At 35.4% G+C, this 17871-nt stretch overlaps 1 protein-coding gene, 1 non-coding gene and 1 pseudogene across 8 annotated transcripts in view; 1 reads left to right on the top strand and 2 right to left on the bottom strand.

The window, feature by feature from the left end:
* Positions 1 to 17871, bottom strand: part of CFAP70 (cilia and flagella associated protein 70) — a 97206-nt gene that overhangs the window by 69617 nt on the left and 9718 nt on the right. For 6 of the 7 annotated variants that reach the window (XR_013338653.1, XM_077778540.1, XM_077778542.1 and 3 more), the window contains 5 exons: positions 11713 to 11811; positions 11473 to 11552; positions 6649 to 6828; positions 4350 to 4532; positions 1392 to 1486 (listed from right to left, as the gene is read on the bottom strand). Coding sequence is in view for 6 of the 7 variants with exons in the window: in XM_077778540.1 (XP_077634666.1) it covers positions 1392 to 1486; positions 4350 to 4532; positions 6649 to 6828; positions 11473 to 11552; positions 11713 to 11811 (637 nt within the window). In the remaining variant the exon portion in view is untranslated. The remainder of the gene's footprint in view (positions 1 to 1391; positions 1487 to 4349; positions 4533 to 6648; positions 6829 to 11472; positions 11553 to 11712; positions 11812 to 17871) is intronic. The other variant, XM_077778541.1, reaches the window with a different exon arrangement.
* Positions 7332 to 10928, bottom strand: LOC144243546 (large ribosomal subunit protein uL16-like; annotated as a pseudogene).
* On the top strand, positions 8438 to 8539 carry LOC144243614 (U6 spliceosomal RNA). Its single transcript, XR_013338701.1, has one exon. It is a non-coding gene; the product is annotated as a U6 spliceosomal RNA (small nuclear RNA).

Genomic DNA, 17871 nt, shown 5'->3' with positions numbered 1-17871 from the left:
ACATTAAGGAGAATCAGAGAACAAAGTTAAGGTAAAATAAATTTTCAAATTTTTATTATTTTTAATTGATCAATAAGATAATGGCTCAAAGTAATAATAGCAACAATGCCTCCTTAACAGAATATCAGCAAGTCAAACCCAACAATGTACATTTATATTTTTAATATTTTTAATGTTTATTTACTTTTGAGAGAGAGAGCAAGAGAGAGCAAGGTTGAGGCAGAGAGAAGACAGAGGATCCAAAATAGGCCCCGCACAGACAGCAGAGAGCCCAATGCATGGCTTGAAGTATGAACCATGATATCATGGCCTGGCTAAAGTCAGACACTTAACTGACTGAGCCACCCAGGCATCCCCAACAATGTATATTTATATTATATACCAGTCAAGTGGGGAATTGGAGGTATATAGGAATTCTCGGAAACGTCTTCTCAATTTTTCTGTATTTCTAAGACTCTTCTTAAAAACAGCCTATAAATTGAAAAGAAAACCAGAGTTGCTCATTCTAATTATACATATTTTGACAGTTTCTTATTTCACTCCCTAACCACCAGGTAACTGTGACAGAGACTGGTACTTACCCACATATCAAGTTCCTATTCTTCTTTAAGTATCTAACTCCTGAGTTAGATTTTTAAAAAATGTTTATTTACTTTTGAGAGAGAGAGAGAGAGAGCATGAGCAGGGGAGCGGCAGAGAGAGAGGGAGGCACAGAATCTGAAGCAGGCTCCAGGCTCTGAGCTGTCAGAACAGAGCTCAACGTGGGGCTCCAACCCACGAACCATGAGATCATGACCTAAGCCAAAGTCAGATGCTCAAACAAATGAGCCACCCAGGTGCCCCTCTAACTCCTGATTTTAGTCTGAATGACAATGCATCTAACAAAAACATAATTTCTAGCCTCTTTTGCATCTAGAGATGGCCACTGAGATATAAATTGAGGTTGTAAGATTCTAAGAAGGCTCTAAAAGAAGGTCTAAGATACCCAGCATGTGTCCCTTTTTTACTCATAAATGCTTGCCCCTTCCAACTTTCTGTAAGGAATGTGAATATGCAGGATAGAGTTCCAACAGCCATCTTCAACCATGAAACAACCTTGTGGATGGAAAGCACATGCTAAAGAAGGTAGAGCAAAAATAAAGATGGAGCCTAGATACCTGATTTAACACTGTGGAGCTACCATCTATACTAGCTCTGGACTTGTTTTATATGAAAAAGAAATCAGAACTCACCATGAGTACCATGATCACTAAAAGCCTCTGTTATTAGCAGATTTGGTGGAAGCAGATATTCTCAGATCACCTTACCTCAAAATATATATAAAATTAACAAAAGTAACAGTTCTTCCCACCTACAGTTGCTGCTTAGGCATAATTCCTTCCTCTTCCTACCTGACCACTGCAGGAGGATCAAGGTAGCAGCGACTCTCCAAGTCCCAAACAATCCTTTTCTTTATGCACTCTGCTTGGTTCCTAAATTCCCTGTCCTGTAAAATAATAAGAGATTTTTGTTCTCTCAGGGTGCCATGGCTTCATCCTGCTCAATCTGTGGGTCATTCTTTTAAAAGATTTTATCACAACACTTTTATTACTGTTACTATTATAACTACAACTACTACTGTAACTACTACTATATCTTAAATTTTAGGGTACTTTACTATTACTAAAGTACATAAGATAATTTATATTAACTTCACATTAATTCAGTACTAAGTTCCAAATGTTCACTCATATAACCTGAATCACTGATTCTCAACCTTGAATGCATATTAGAATTATCTGGGAGCTTCTAAAAAAAATCAGCACCGGGGCAGTGGTAGTTTTTTTTTAATGTTTATTTATTTTTGAGAGAGAGAGAGACAAATAGAGTGTGAGTGGGGGAGGGGCAGAGAGAGGCAGAGGCACAGAATCTGAAGCAAGTTCTAGGCTCTGAGCGGTCAATACAGAGCCCAAGAAAGAGCTCAAACCCACCAGCCATGAGATCATGACCTGAGCCAAAGTCAGATGTTTAATGGACTAAGACACCCAGGAGCCCATTGCTTTTTTTTTTTTTTTTTTTAAAAAGCTTTCCAAATGATTCAAATGAGCAACCAGGCTTGAGGCCTAATGATCTAAACTAAAAAATATATATACAATAGATTATTACTCAGCCATCAAAACAAATGAAATTTTCCATTTGCAATGACATGGATGGAACTAGAGTGTATTTTGCTAGGTGAAATAAGTCAGTCAGAGGAAGACAAATACCATATGATTTCACTTATATGTGGAATTTAAGAAACAAAACAGAAGAACATAGGGGAAGAAAGGAAAAGAAACAGAGAGGGAGGAAAACCATATAAAACTATTAACCATAGAAACAAGCTAAAGGTTGCTGGAGGGGAGGTGGGTGAGAGATGGGCTAAATGGGTGATGGGAATTAAGGAGGGCACTTGTGATGAGTACTAGGTGTTATATGTAAGTGATGAATCACTAAATTCTACTCCTGAAACCAATACTACACTATATGTGAACTAAGAAGAATTTAAATAAAAACTTGAAACAAATAAAATTTAAAAATAAACTAAAATATAAGATCTAAATATCTAAAATAAAGTACCTATCTAAATGAAAGTATAAATCAAAGAGCAGTATGAATATTCACTAATCATAATGACAAAAGAAGATACTGCACAATGTTTTAAAAAAATTTTTTTTTAATGTTTATTCATTTTTGAGAGAGAGAGAAACAGAACAAGTGAAGGAGGGGCAGAGAAAGAGGGAGACACAGAATCTGAAGCAGGTCCAGGCTCTGAGTTGTCACCACAGAGTCCAACATGGGGCTCAAACCCACGAATTGTGAGTTCATGACCTGAGCCGAAGTCAGAGACTTAACCAGCTGAGGCACCCCAATGTCCCTGCACAAAGTTTTTCAAATGTTGGCAGATTTATTTCAACTATTTAAAATATTCACTCAAATCCCTAGAATAATTCAACCATCCTCATTTCACAAATTATTTTATTGAATGTTTCCACTAATGATTATTAGCTCATTCAAGAAACATTTGCCAGTATGTCTGCAGCATTTTCTATGCTCTTGACAAGTATAAGTTGCAGTGAAATAGAAAGAAACAAGGAAACCAAGAAAGAAAATAAAAAAAGAAAGAATGAAGGAAAGAAGGAAGGAGGAAATAGAGAAGGATGGAAGGAGGGAGGGAGGAAAAAATAAAAAGAAAAGAATAATTTCAACAACCTAAATGGTCACCAATAAGAGGCTGGTTAAGTAAATTTAAGTATGTCCATACAATGTCATGTCATACAGCAAGTGCAAATAAAGACAGAAAAAGAATGATGGGGTGTCGGGGTCACTAATCAGTTAAGTGCCCAACTCTTGATTTCAGCTCAGATCATGATCTCATGGGGGTGAGATGAAGCCCCCACATTGGGCTCTGAGCTGGGCATGGAGCCTGCATGAGATTCTCCCTCTCTTTTCCTCTGCCCTTTTCCCACTTGCACTCTAGCTCTCTCGAAAGAAAGAAAGAAAGAAAGAAAGAAAGAAAGAAAGAAAGAAAGAAAGAAAGAAAGAAAGAAAGAAAGAAAGAAAGAAAGAAAGAAAGAAAAGGAATGAAAATGCTCTTTAGGTAGTAATGTGGAAAAATCACTAAGATCTACTACTAAAAAGCAAGTTGCAAAACAATGTGAGTATGCCACCAATAAGGAAAGAATACATATATTTACTGTATGTACATATGTGTGTATATAAATCAAAACCTACATTTTCCCCTGCTTTCAATATGATTAAGCACTTTATGTTCTGTTAAAAATAAATAAACACTTAAAAATATAAATACATTAATTAATTAATTAATTAATTAATTTACATCCTCAGACAAAACAAAAATAGCAGTGTCTTCTTGACAGGTTCTAGTTCTGAAAATAACAAGATTTTGAATACTTCTATAAATCTGCACTTCCTATTTTATCCTTTACTTTTACTATGCTGATATCTGTGAGTCAGTCTTTCTGAAATCTTATTCCTTGGCACTCTTTGCAAGGAAGCATGGCTCTTCTAAATATTTTTGTTTGTGAGTCTTCCTTTCTTTGAGTATATATATTTGCTTTTATATGCATTATGGCCATATTAGTGCCCACACAAAAATCAATACATTAAAAAAATAAAAAGTAAATCTGATTTTAATAAATTATTTTGTTTGTTGAATTTAAGAAGTCAGGAGACATTTTCATCAGAATTAGACAATTGTTTTATTTTAACAAGTAGCAGATGTATATAAATTAGAGTGATTCAAAAAAAGTCTTACCATTTGTCTGTGCACTTAGTTTGTCTCAAAAAAAAGTACATAATGCTCTCACCTCAGGGCGGTTGAGTTCTCCTTCTTCCTCCTCATAGGGTCCACCAATAATAAAAGAATCAGGAATGTTATTAGCTCCTGGGGCCAGAATGTTGGCAATTGGCCATTTTTTGGGCCGGGGAACGGGTTCTCTTTCTCCTCCAATCTTCAGAGTTCCATTCTTGAACAAAATGGGATAGTCTTTCTACAGAATAAATTATCATACACCAGGAAGTTTTGTAAAAGACTTTTGAAATGAACAAAAATGTTTATTGAAGTATCTTTTCAATGTAATGATGGGTGTTATCTAACAGACCCTTCCTTTTGTGATTATCTGATTTTACAGAGAAGCCTGTGTCCTTCATTGTCTTTGTGCTATTTTATAATTCTTTAATTTATTTAAAAAAAGGGTAATAATGCAAATTATTCTTGTCCATAGATATGCAAACATATTTTGTCCAGTGGATATATAATAATTTATTGACCTGTGACTGATGAGTTTAGAATTATTAGCAAATTCATTTCAACATTCCTGATTGCTTATATATGGGTTATTTCTTCCAATTTTTTGAACTGGTTTAAAACCTTCTTGTCATTTTATATTTATATGAGTTATGATATGCCTTTTAAAAAATTACCTTTTTAATAACTAACTTAAATCTGACAAAGGGTTAACAATATAGGAACTTTCCTATCTATAATTTCTCTAATATATTCTTGCAAAAGAAAATTAATAAAGATATAAATAGGCAATTGTATAAAGGGAAATGAGATAATCCAATGTTTAAATAAAAACATGCTAGATATCAATAATAATTGAAATGCACATTAAAGTTATGAAATATCATTTTAAACCACAGATTGGCAAAATTAGTCTGAAAATATCAAGCACTGGCAATATTGTAAAGGGTATGGTATTCTTATACATAGCTAATGGAAGGATAAATTAGTATAACTGTGAAAAGCAATTTTGTAGTCTCCAGTAAATTTAAAATTGTCATACCCTATAATTCAACAATTCTAGTTCTTTATGTTAAAAAAACTTTTGTGAAGGAAAGGCATTTCTGGAATGGCAGAGTAAGAACATCTGAAAATCTGCTCCTCCAAAGAAACGAGAATGCTGACAAAAATTTTCAAAATTAACCATACCAAGACCATTCAGTGTAGAAAGGATAGTCTTTTCAATAAATGGTGCTGAGAAAACTAATTATCCACATGCAAAAAAATCAACTTATATCCTTACCTTAAACCACATACAAAAATTAACTCAAAATGGATCAAAGGCCTAAATCTAAGAGCTAAAACTGTACAACTGTTAGAAGAAAACACAGGGAGGGAAACCTCATGACACTGGATTAAGCAATGATTTCTTAATTATGGCACCAAAGGCACAGACAACAAAAGAAAAAAAAATAGATAAATTGGACTCCATCAAAATTAAGAATTTTATGCAGCAAAATATACTAACAAAAAAGTAAAAAATGGGAGAAAATATTTGCAAATCACATACCTGATAAGGGATTAACAGCTAGAATATATAAGTAGTTTTAAAACTCAACAACAAAAAACAACTGGATTCAAAAATGGGCAAAACACTTGAATAAACATTTCCCCAAAGAAGATATACATATGGCAATGTAAGGAGGGGAAAAGATGCTAACCATCATCAGTCATTAGGGAAATGCAAATCTAAAACACAAGGAGATGCCACTCCATATGTATAAGGATGGATACTATCAAAAAACAAAAAAACAGAAAATACCAAATGTTGACAAGGATATGGAGAAATTGGAACTCTTTACACTGCTGTTGGGAATGTGAATAGTGAAGAGGAATTGGAGGATTCTATGCTGAAATGTAAATTGCAATAAAACATATTAGTATTAGCTAATATCACCCTTTTAGCAAGCAACTTGGAAATATCAAAAGCCTCAAAAAATCCAATTATTCTCTAGAAATTTGGACTAAGAAAATAACCTGAAATTAGGAGAGAGTTTTATATAATTAAGTACATTGTATAAAATCTACAAAATATATACATAAAACTAATATGCAGAAATGCATTAAAAATTATCAATTTTTAAATGTTTCATGTTTTCCACCATAAATATGTATTTATTGATATGAATTATATATAATGTATATTATATATAACATGTGAACTATAAATATCTATATATAAAATATTAGGAAGCCTTATTTTTTTAAGCCTAAAATAAATTTCTGCAATTAATAGAGCTTGGTTTGAATGATAGCAGGTGAGGAAGAGATGACTATATGAGTGTTTAAATCTATATACATATCTGGCTATAGGGCTTTACCTCTCCAAATGACGGAACTTGCAGACCAACCATGTAGTTCTGTTGAGGCCCTACTAGAATGAAAGATTCAGGCACAGAATAGGCAGCTTCCAACGTGACCTTCAGTAGATTGCCTCCTAAAGTCTGGGCTGTGGTTAATAAGGGCTCTGCCACAAATACTTTAACTTCAAGACTGCACTGCTAGAAAAGAATAAAATTATGCAGCATTTTGCAAATGCCAGAGGCCTCCCCACTCCCCTTTTTCTCATTATCTCATTTGAACCTCATATCACTGTTCAAGATAAGAAGGTCAAGTTTAATTATTTCCATATAGAAGCTTCAAATAACTTTCTCTAGGTCCCATGAGTTATGACTATAGCCAAGATGAGAATCTTATTCCTAAACTAGAGGCCTTTCCCCTCTACCATACTCAAGTCACACGTATACAAATACATATACAAGAAGAATCAGAAGGTTCTATACTGAAATGTTAATAGTAGTTTCATATGAGTGGGATTCAGCTACCTGTTTTTGCTAGTTTATAGTCTATGACTATTTTTGTAAATTAAATGTAGTACTTTTTAAAAATTTAGTTTTTTTTTACCAAGTATTTGAAAATCACATTCTTTTTTTTTTTTTTTTTTTTTTAGACAGGAAACAGGACTTATTGGTTGGCATCAATGGGAAGGGCACTGCTGAGGCTCTCATGAGTGCAGAGCCTACCAATTGTCCAAGAGGCCATGATTAGGGATGTATTTGACCCCACAGTGATCTGGGATGAGCTGCTTTTCAGCCGCCACGTCTTCAAACTGGTCCACATTAGATTTAGTAAAGTCCCATTTCTTGGAAATGTGGATCTTCCGGCGGCCAGGAAACTTGAACTTGGTGCTACGCAGGGCCTCAATCACATGCTCCTTGTTCTGCAACTTGGTACAGATGGACATGATGACTTGGCCAATGTGAACTCTGGCCACTGTGCCCTGGGGCTTTCCAAAGGCACCCCACATACCTGCCTGGAGCCTGTCAGCTCCAGCACAGGACAACATCTTGTTGGTTGGGATGACACGGAAGGAGTGGAGTAGTACCCAGATATGAGAACCATCTTAGCCACAGCTTGTCACTATGTACTTGTTGGCACAAATACGGGCGGCCTCCAGGGCTTCAGAGGAGAGCTGCTCGTACTCATCTGACACCATGTGGCCACATAGTGGGCACTCATCCACTTTTGCCTTCTTACACCCCAGGTCAAAAATGCGGATCTTGGTATAGGGGACACCTCTGCAGAAGCGAGACTTTGGATATGGCTTGTTCTTACAATACCAGTAACACCGGGTGGGGCGGCGGCCTATGGCAACACCAAGATCTTCAGTGGCGTGCCAAAGGAAAAGAGGAAAATCACATTCTTTACTATATTTCTATTTTTCACAGATGAGAAAATATTTCTTGGCCACATGAACAAGCTCAAAAATGAATTTTTCAGAAGAACTGCCAAGGATTTGATGTTAGTGATGTATCCAAGTAGGACTGTCACTTTTTTAGAGAGGAGAAAAATAATTTGTTAATTTTTATTTTATTTCTTAGGAATCAACATTAATAAGAACAATTAATATTGTCAAAGAATTATGTATTCTGCTAATGAGAAATTTCCAAGTTATATCTCCAATATAAATTCTGATTTGGCAATGTGCTTTTAATAAGAAAACATTTTTTTCAAATATATATATATATATATATATACCCATATATAGATAGATACAGATACAGATATAGATATATACGTATATATCTGATATTTTCACACAGGATACAATAAAAAGTAGCTTTAAAATGTGTATTGGCTGGAATGATACAGAGATTAGCATGTCCCCTCCACAAGGATGACATGCAAATTCATGAAGCCTTCCATATAAAATAAATAAAACAAAATAAAACAAAACAAAATAAAACAAAATGTGTATTGGTTGCTAATTACATGCCAGGCAGTTTACCACAGCACTAAGAATATAAATCTAGAGACACCTGTGCGGTTCAGTCATTCAGCATCTAAGTCTGGATTTCAGCTCAGGTCATGATCTCATAGTTGGCAGGATCAAACCCCTANAATTTATTTTTGAGACAGAGAGAGACAGAGCATGAGTGGGGAGGGGCAGAGAGAGAGGGAGACACAGCTGTCAGCACAGAGCCCGACGCGGGGCTGGAACCCATGAACGGCTAGATCATGACCTGAGCCGAAGTCAGATGCTTAACCGACTGAGCAACCCAGATGTCCCAAGATGTGGCCCCTTTTATTATGGGATTCATACTATAATTCCATGATTTAAGATAAATGCTATAAAAGAGACCTGTATAAAATGCCCTAGTCCCTAATTAAGGAGCACCAAGGAGGAAGTGAATAATTAATTATTGTGGTGGGGAGGAGTGAGAAATGGTGATGTCTAAATTGACTTACAAAATGAATAATAGTTTGCAATTTAGATAAGCACAAAAAGAAGAGAAAATAATTCTGAACAAAAAGAAGAATTTTTGTAAAAGAGGATTGAAACAGCATGATATAGTTAGTTCAGATGTAAGTAGCTCAGGATTTTATAATATAAAGCATAAGGAGGGGAGTCTGAGAGATGAGACTGAACAAGTATCAGACTCCTATTATAAAAGCTGTTGCATGACTGCTAGGGAATCTAGACCTTAACATGTAAGCAGTGGGGCGATCCATGAACTACATAGTACTGAGCAGTGGATGAGATGTGACCATATTCCCTTGTAAGCCACCCTGCAAGCAGTGGGAAGGCAAAACTGGGGGAGGCAAGGGTAGTTACAAGGCTGCTTGTAATGTTCCAATGAGAGATAATAAGGCAATAAAAAGTGGGAATAAAGCTAAGGACAGTCCAGAGGCATTTAGAAGATAAAGAGGCTGGATTTGCTAAAAGGCAGATTTTTGGATTGGTTGTATTTTGTGTCCAAAGGAGCACTCATACTGGTAACTATTAAAATCATGAATAACCTCCTCCCTGCAACCCAGGAATATGATCATAGACTAAGATGAAAAGGTGGCCAAGGACAGAACCTTCCTACTTAAGGCATAGGCAGAGGGAAAAGATCTGGGGCAGGAATCTGAGAAGGTACAGTCAGTGAACCAGAAATGAGAGCATCAAAGAGAAGAAAACTTTTTTTTAAGTTTATTTACTTTTTGAGAGCGAGAGAGCACATGCACATGTGCATGAGACAGAGAGAGGAGGGAGGGAGAGGGAAAGAGAGAGGGAGAGAGAATCCCAAGCAGGCTCCACACTGTCAGTGCTGAGCCCAACAAGGGGCTCCATCTCACAAATGGCAAGAGCATGACCTAAACCTAAATCAAGAGTTGGAGGCTTAACCAACTGAGCCACCTAGGCAAAGGGAAGAAGATTTTAACAAAGAGGCATTTAAGAATATGATATATCCAATCAATCAATATGTCTCTGGAAGAATAAGTAAAATGTCTCTAAGGTTTCTAAATTGTATCACTGAATCAAGACAGGGAATACTTGAAGATGAATTGGAACTTCTTGTCCAAGAACAAGTTTATATCATTTACTCTTTGAGTCTTGAGAATTACCAGTGTAATGCTTAAATATAAAATTAGTGAGAATTCTAGGGGTGCCTGGCTGGCTCAGTCACAAGAGTGTGCAACTCTCGATCTCAGGGCCATGAGTTGAGCCCCATGTTGGGTATAGAGATTACTTAACTAAATAAAACGTAATAAATAAATTGAGAATTCTCAAGCAAATGGAAATTAAGTGTCATATATTTTTTTCACTGAGTGTGTAAAATAAGTGAGCACAGGAATACTATGAGAAAATATCTTCAGGACTAATAATCCATTTGACTAACTTTTCTTCTAAAGATATGTAAGGAAAATCAACAGTACACAGGCAGGGATATTGAACCAAGAAAGGCTGACTGAGCTCAATATATACCTCTTTCTAGCACAAATCACATGGAATGGCAGAAAAATACTCAATTATATCTTTATAGCCAATAAAAGGATAATGCTATAATATCCTTGGAAAATAATAAATGCCATCACTAGACTACATAGGGTTAATAATCCTAGAAAGACAGAAAGCAAGTTAAATCAGATCTTAAACAAAAACAAACAAACAAAAACTGAGGAGAAAACCAACCACAGCCTAAAATAAGAGAGGGAAAGGACCACAGGAGATGCAGGAGTGGATTGTGGCAGCTCCAAGGTTGGAATCAACAAGAAGCAAGAAGGACCTACAGCGATGGTTAATTAGGAAACTGCATTGAAATAGTACGGTCATTTGGGCCCTCCTCTCTCTTTTACTTGTGCAAAGCAGAAGGCAGCTGTGGTATCTGCGGAAAGTGAGTGCACTTGCACCACAGTGGCAAAAGTAATGCCCCAAGGAGCTACTAATTCCCAGGAAGAATGGAAAACAAAGCCCAGAAGACACCAGTGGCACAGCCTACCAGTTGAGGCTCACTATGCCAGAAAATGTTTTAGGTGCATTCATCTATTATTTAGTTTAATCCATCAGGACATAGCTTAAGAGGCATTTCCATGGTTAAGCCTTCCCTACATGTACCCCTGGGCAAAGTAACCAATAACTATTCTGTGCCCACATGCCCCAGTCCACCATTTAATCACACTGATTATAATCCATGATGTGTAGATTATGGACTCCTAAAGTAGGACTCTGCCTTATTCATCTTTGTTTCCCAGAATTTAGCACTATGTGTGCCTGTGAAGACACCTGATGAACTGGACTCAAATAAATTGAACCTTTATAGCAAATAGACTTGGTAGACTGAACGGCTAGCTGAAAGTTGAGTTTTAAAACTGATTACCTTAGCACCTGACCGTAGAGATTCTAAAGGCGAGCCTGGCATAGGGTGCAAGGGGATTATTGTTTCAAATGAACTCTCTCCTGCAAAAAGAAGGCAAAGTCAAGTCATAGAAGGAAAGGTTAGGCAGATATTAATGTGCTCATCTTTTTATCAAGTCCCTCAAATTCACTGAGGGACTTCACTGGAGCTAAATTTTATAAACTTTGCTATATCTGCTACTGAGCAAATCACACATCTGACCTTCCAGTAAAGGAAGAAGGTCCACCACAGCTTGACCAAGAACTAAGGTCTTCTCATCTTTCTGTTTCTTCTCCTTTGGTAAAACTTCAGTCATAGTTACTAGAAAAATCAAAACAAAGAAAATGAGAACATGTCTGGGTCATCTATCAGATAAGCACAGTGCAGCTAACAAAGCATTGTCAAAGAAATTTAAGAGAAATTAACTTGAAACTTGAGAAGACACCATTGTTGGTGACTTCCGGTGGAAAATACTGAGCCACTCAAGCAACCTATTAAACTTTTGCATATAAGTTATAGTAAAAAATTCACTTTACAGCATAATCATATACACACATACATATGAAAGTAACTGATACATATGATTAAAACAAAGTTCCATGTAATATTCATCCTTACTAGCTGAAAACCCTTAGATATTTTTCTATTCTATTTCATGTGCAAGAAATTACTGGTCATGGAGTGTCTGGGTGGTTAAGGGTCTGACTCTTGGTTCCAGCTCAGGTCATGACCTCACAGTTCGTGTGTTCGAGCCCTACATCGGGCTCCATGCTGAAGGTGTGGAGCCTGCTTGGGATTGTCTTTCTCTCTCCTGTCTCTCTGCCCCTCCCCCACTCAAGTGCGTGCGCACGCACTCTCTCTCTCTCAAAATAAATAAGCTTAAAAAAATACTGGACACAATCCCCTTCAATTGATTTTAGTAATGACTAGAAAGTTGCAATCTGCAGTTTAAACAATACTGTTCTAGATCTTCCCATTTTGCCTAGCATATGGTTTTAGCAGACCTTAGAGTGACTTACAGAGCACACAAGGTGTGGACCAGGTTTTTCACCGCTGTATTACTCTGTGTATGTGCTTAATATTTGTTAATGAAAAATTTGAAATACATAAAAAGGTAGAGAGATTACTATACTGAATGAATACTATATAATCATCATCTAGATTTAACAATAGCTAAATGTTGTCATATTTGTTTCATCTATTCTTGTTTGCTGAAATATTTTCAAGTAAATTACAGACATCATGATATTTTACCCCTAAGTACTAAAGTATACAAATTCGAAACATGGCATTTTCCTACATAATCACAGTAACTTTATCAATCTAGCAAGTGTATAATAAATTAAATGTAATTCCTTAATTCATCTAATGCCCAGTCTACATTTAATATTTCTCAATTATTCCAAAATTTGTTTTGTAGCTAGTTTGTTCAAACTAGGATCCAATCAAAGACCACATGTTGCATTTGGTTCTTATGTTTCTTATATTTCTTTTCATTTAGAACAGTTTTCCTCCCACATACTTTTTTTTTCTGACACTGATTTGTTGAAGACATCAGCCCAATTGTTTTATAGAATGTTTCATTTTCTGGATTTGTCTCCTCCCCCTTTCCATGGTGTTTAATTTGTTTCTCAGTTCTTGTTTCCTGTAGACTTAGGTTCATCTTCAGTATTTTTGGCCATTTTTAGCAAAGATAATACAATTTGATAACATACATGCCTAGGTAGTATGTTATCAAACTCTGTGATCTTTGTTTTCAAAAGTAATGGCAAAATATTCTTTTCTTAATGTCTGTTTTTTATTGTGGTAACATACACATTACATAAAATTTACCATCTTACCCATATGTGTACAGTCAATGGCATTATACACATTCACACTTTATTATTATTTATAACATTAATGTGTTTTTAATGTTTATTTACTTTTGAGAGAAAGAGCATGAATGAGGTAGGGGCAGAGAGTTTGGGGGACAGAAGATTCCAAGCGGTCTCCACTCTCACAACAGACAGCCCAATGTGGGGCTTGAACTCACAAGCTGTGTGATCATGACCTGAGCCCAAGTTGAGCCCTCAACTGACTGAGCCGCCCAGATGCCCCATTACATTTTTTTCAATGTTTATTTATCTTTGGAGTGTGTGCACACATGTGCAGAGAAGTGGGAGAGAGAGACAGAGACAGAAACAGTCAGCACAGACTCTGTCATGGGGATTGATCCCACAAACTACAAGATCACAACCTGAGCTGGAATCAAGAGCTGGATGCTCAACTGACTGAGCCCCCCAGGTGCCCCAAACACATTTAACTTTTAGGCAACCATCACCACTATCCATTTCCATAACTCTTTTCATCTTCTAAAGTTGGAACTCTGTATCTGTTAAACACTTATTCCCATTCTTCCTTTCCTCTTGGACAGAGGATCCTCTCTATTCCTATGTATTTGATTACTCCAGGTACCTCATACAGCATTGGTCTTTTTGTGACTGGCTTCTTTCAATTAGCAAAACGTCCTCAAATTTCATCCATGTGGTAGCATATGTCAGACTTTCTTTCCTCTTTAAGGCTGAATAATATAATATGCAATATTATATGTTGCATATACAATAATATATACAATTGTATATTACAATAATATTGCAACTGCATTTGCTTATCCATTCGGTCAGTAGATATGTACATTCCTTCCACATTTTACTTTTTATGAATAACACTGCTATGAACATCAGAGTACAAATATTTTTTGAGACATTGCTTTCAATTCTTTTGGATATATTCCCAGAGGTAAAATTGCTGGATCATATGATAATTTTTTTTAACTTTTTGAGGAACTACCAGTTTTCATGGTGACTGTTCTATTTTACATTCTGACCAAATAAAGATTCCAATTTGTCCATATCCTTGTCAACGCTTGTTTTCTGTTGTTTTTTAAATATAGAAACCAGTATATAAGAGGTGATATCTCATTTTGGCTTTGGTTTGCATTTCTATAATGATTAGTGATGTTGCACATTTTTTCATGTGGTCATTATCCGCTTGTAGATCTTTGGAGAAATGTCTATTCAAGTCCTTTGTCCATTTTTGAATCAGGTTAGTTTTTGTTGTTATATTCTGAATATTAATTTCTTATCAGATACATGATTTGCAAATATTTTTCTCCCATTCTGTGGGCTGCCTTTTTACTCTGTAGAAAGGGTCTTTTAAGGCTCAAGATATTTAAATTTTCATAAAGTCCAATTTCTTTTTCTTTCCCTTCCTTCGTTCCTTCCTTCGTTCCTTCCTTCCTTCCTTCCTTCTTTTTGTTCGTTACCTATGCCTTTAATATCCTATCTAAGAAATCATTACCAAATCTAACGTCATGAAGTTTTGTCCTTTCTATTCTTCTAAGCATTTTATTGTTTCAGGTCTTACATTTAGGTTCTTTATCCATCCTGAATTACTTTTTACATATGGGGTTAGGTCCAACTTCATTCTTCTGTATGTGGATATCTAGTTTTCCTAGCACCTGTTGATAAGACTGCCTTTTCCTTATTAAATGGTCTTGGCATCCTTGTCAAAAAGCATTTGACCATATGTGTGAGGGTTTATTTCTGGGCTCTCTATTTTATTCCATTGTTCTATATGTCTCTATTTCTGCCAATATCATAAGTATTTGATTACTCTAATTTTGTAGTAAGTTTTGAAAACAGTAAGTATGAGGCTTCCAGTTTTGCTCTTTATCAGGATTGTTTGGTTATTTGGGGTCTCTTGAATTGCACATGAATTCTAGGATGGGTTTTTCTATTTCTGCAAAAAACCCCATATTGGTATTTTGATAGCAATTGACTTGAATCTGTAGATCACTTTGGGTAGTATTGACATTTTAACAATATTAACCTTTTCAATCTATGAATATGAGATGTATTTCAATTTATTTGTAACATCTTTGATTTCTTTCAGCAATGTTTTATAGTTTTCATTATACAAGTTTTTCCTCTTCTTGGTTAATTCTTAGATGTTTTATTCTTTTTGATGGAATTGATTTATAACTCACTTTTCATGTTGCTCATTGTTAGTATATAGAAATTCAACTGATATTTGTATGCTGAATTTGTATCCTGCTGCTTTACCAAAATCATTTATTCTAACAGTTGTGTGTCTATTTGTGTGTATGTGTATGTAATCTTTGTTTTCTACATATATGATCATATAATCTTCAACAGAGATCATTTTACTTCTTCCATTCCAATTAGGATACCTTTTATTTCCTTTTCTTGCCTATTGCTATGGCTAGAACTTTTTTTTTAAGTTTTAAATTTTTAATCTTTTTTATTTTTTATTATTTTGTTATTTTTTAACTAAAAAAATTTTTTTACTTTTTTTTTTACTGGCTAGAACTTTCAGCATTATTTTGAAAAGAAGTAGTGAAAGTAGGAATCTTTTTTTTAAATAGTTTATTGGTTTACATACAACACCCAGTGCTCTTCCCAACAAGTGCCCTCTTCCATGCCCATCACCCTCATTCCCCTCTCCCCCACGCCCCCTCAGCCCTCAGTTTGTTCTCAGCAGGAATCTTTTTTTTGTACCTGATCTTGGAGGAAATGCTTTCAGTCTTTCACCACTGGAATATAATGTTCACTGAGAAATTTTTATATATATCTTTTATCATTTGAGTTGGTTTCCCTTTCTTCTTACTTTGGTAAATGTTTATTTCATGAAAGATCCTGAATTTTGTCAAGTGCTTTTTCTGTATCAAGTGAGATGATCATGTGGGTTTTTCTTCATCCTGTTGATTTATTACATTGACAGAGCTATATGTTGAGCCATCCTTGTATTCCAAGAAAAAATAACACTTGGCATATTCCCTCCTCTTCAAGTTTTTTTTTTTTTTAAAGTTTCAGTAGTATTGGTATTAGTTCTTCAAGTATTTGGTAGAATTCACCAGTGAAGCCTTTAGGCTCAGAACTTTTCTTTGTTGAGAGATTTTTTTAATCATTGATTTAATCTCATTAGTTATAGTTCTATTGAGATTTTCTTTCTTTGTGATTTAGTGTGGTAGTTTTACATCCCTGGAAATCTGTCCATTTCTTCTAGTTTGTCTAATTTGTTGGTGAACAATTTTTCATAGTACCCTCTTATACTTTTAATTTCTGTATAATTGGTAATAGCCCCATTTTAATTTCTAACTTTTGTTATATGAATCTTCTCTCTTTTTCTTAGTCCATCTAGCTAAAGGTTTGTGAATTTTGTTGATTTTTTTTAAAAAAATGACTTTTGGTTTCATTGATTTTCATTGTTTTTTTATTCTGTATTTTGCTTACCTCTGCTCTTGTTTTTATTATTTCCTTTCTTCTGTGAGTTTTGGAGTTTTGTTCTTCTTTTTCTAGTTCCTTAAGTTGTTTAGTTAGACTGTTGATTTGAGATGTTCTTTGTTATTTTTAAATTTTTATTTACTTATTTTTAATTCCAGTATAATTAATTTACAATGTTATATTAGTGTCAGATGTACAATATAGTGGTACAGGGGCACTAGGTGGCTCAGTCAATTAAGCATCTGACTCCTGATTTCAGCTCAGGTCATGATCTCAGGGTCATGAGATTGAGCCCTGCTGTGAATGTGGAGCCTGCTTGGGATTCTCTCTCTCCCTTTTGCTCTGTCTCACTCCCCCAACCCCCAAATAAACAACTATTTAACAAAACAAAACACCAATATAGTGGTACAAGAATTCTATACATTACTCAGTGCTCATCATGATAAGTGTACTCTTGATCTCCTTTACCTATTTTACCCATCACTCCACCTACCTCCCTCTGGTAACCACTAGTTTGTTCTGGGTTAAGAGTTTGTTTTTTGGTTTGTCTGGTTTTTTCTTTCTTAAATTCCACATGAGTGAGGAAATATAGTATTTGTCTTTCTCTACTGGCTTATTTCACTTAGCATTATATCCTCTAGATCCATCTATATTGTTGCAAATGGCAAAATTTCATCCTTTTTTATGGCTGAGTAATATTCTATTGTATATATATATATATATATATACCACACCTTCTTCAACCTTTCATCTACTGATGGACACTTGAGTTGCTTCCATATATTGGCTATTATACATAATTCTGCAATGTACATAGGGGTGCATATATCTTTTTGAATTATTGTTTTCATATTCTTTGGTGCCCCATAGTGGTATTACTGGGTCATATAGTAATTCTATTTTTAACTTTTTAAATCCTTTTTATTTATTTTTGAGAGAGAGAGAGACAGCATGAGCAGGGGAGGGTCAGAAAGAGAGGGAGGTACAGAATCCGAAGACAGGCTCCAGGCTCTGAGCTAGCTGTCAACACAGAGGCCAACACGGGGCTCGAACCCACAAACCGCGAGATCATGACCTGAGCCAAAGTCAGACG

Source organism: Crocuta crocuta, unplaced genomic scaffold (assembly GCF_008692635.1).
Source record: "Crocuta crocuta isolate KB4526 unplaced genomic scaffold, BGI_CrCroc_1.0 scaffold167, whole genome shotgun sequence".
In the NCBI taxonomy this organism is placed as follows: domain Eukaryota; kingdom Metazoa; phylum Chordata; class Mammalia; order Carnivora; family Hyaenidae; genus Crocuta; species Crocuta crocuta.
Note: the sequence above shows the minus strand (reverse complement) of the source record. Positions and strands in the feature narration are given on the sequence as shown.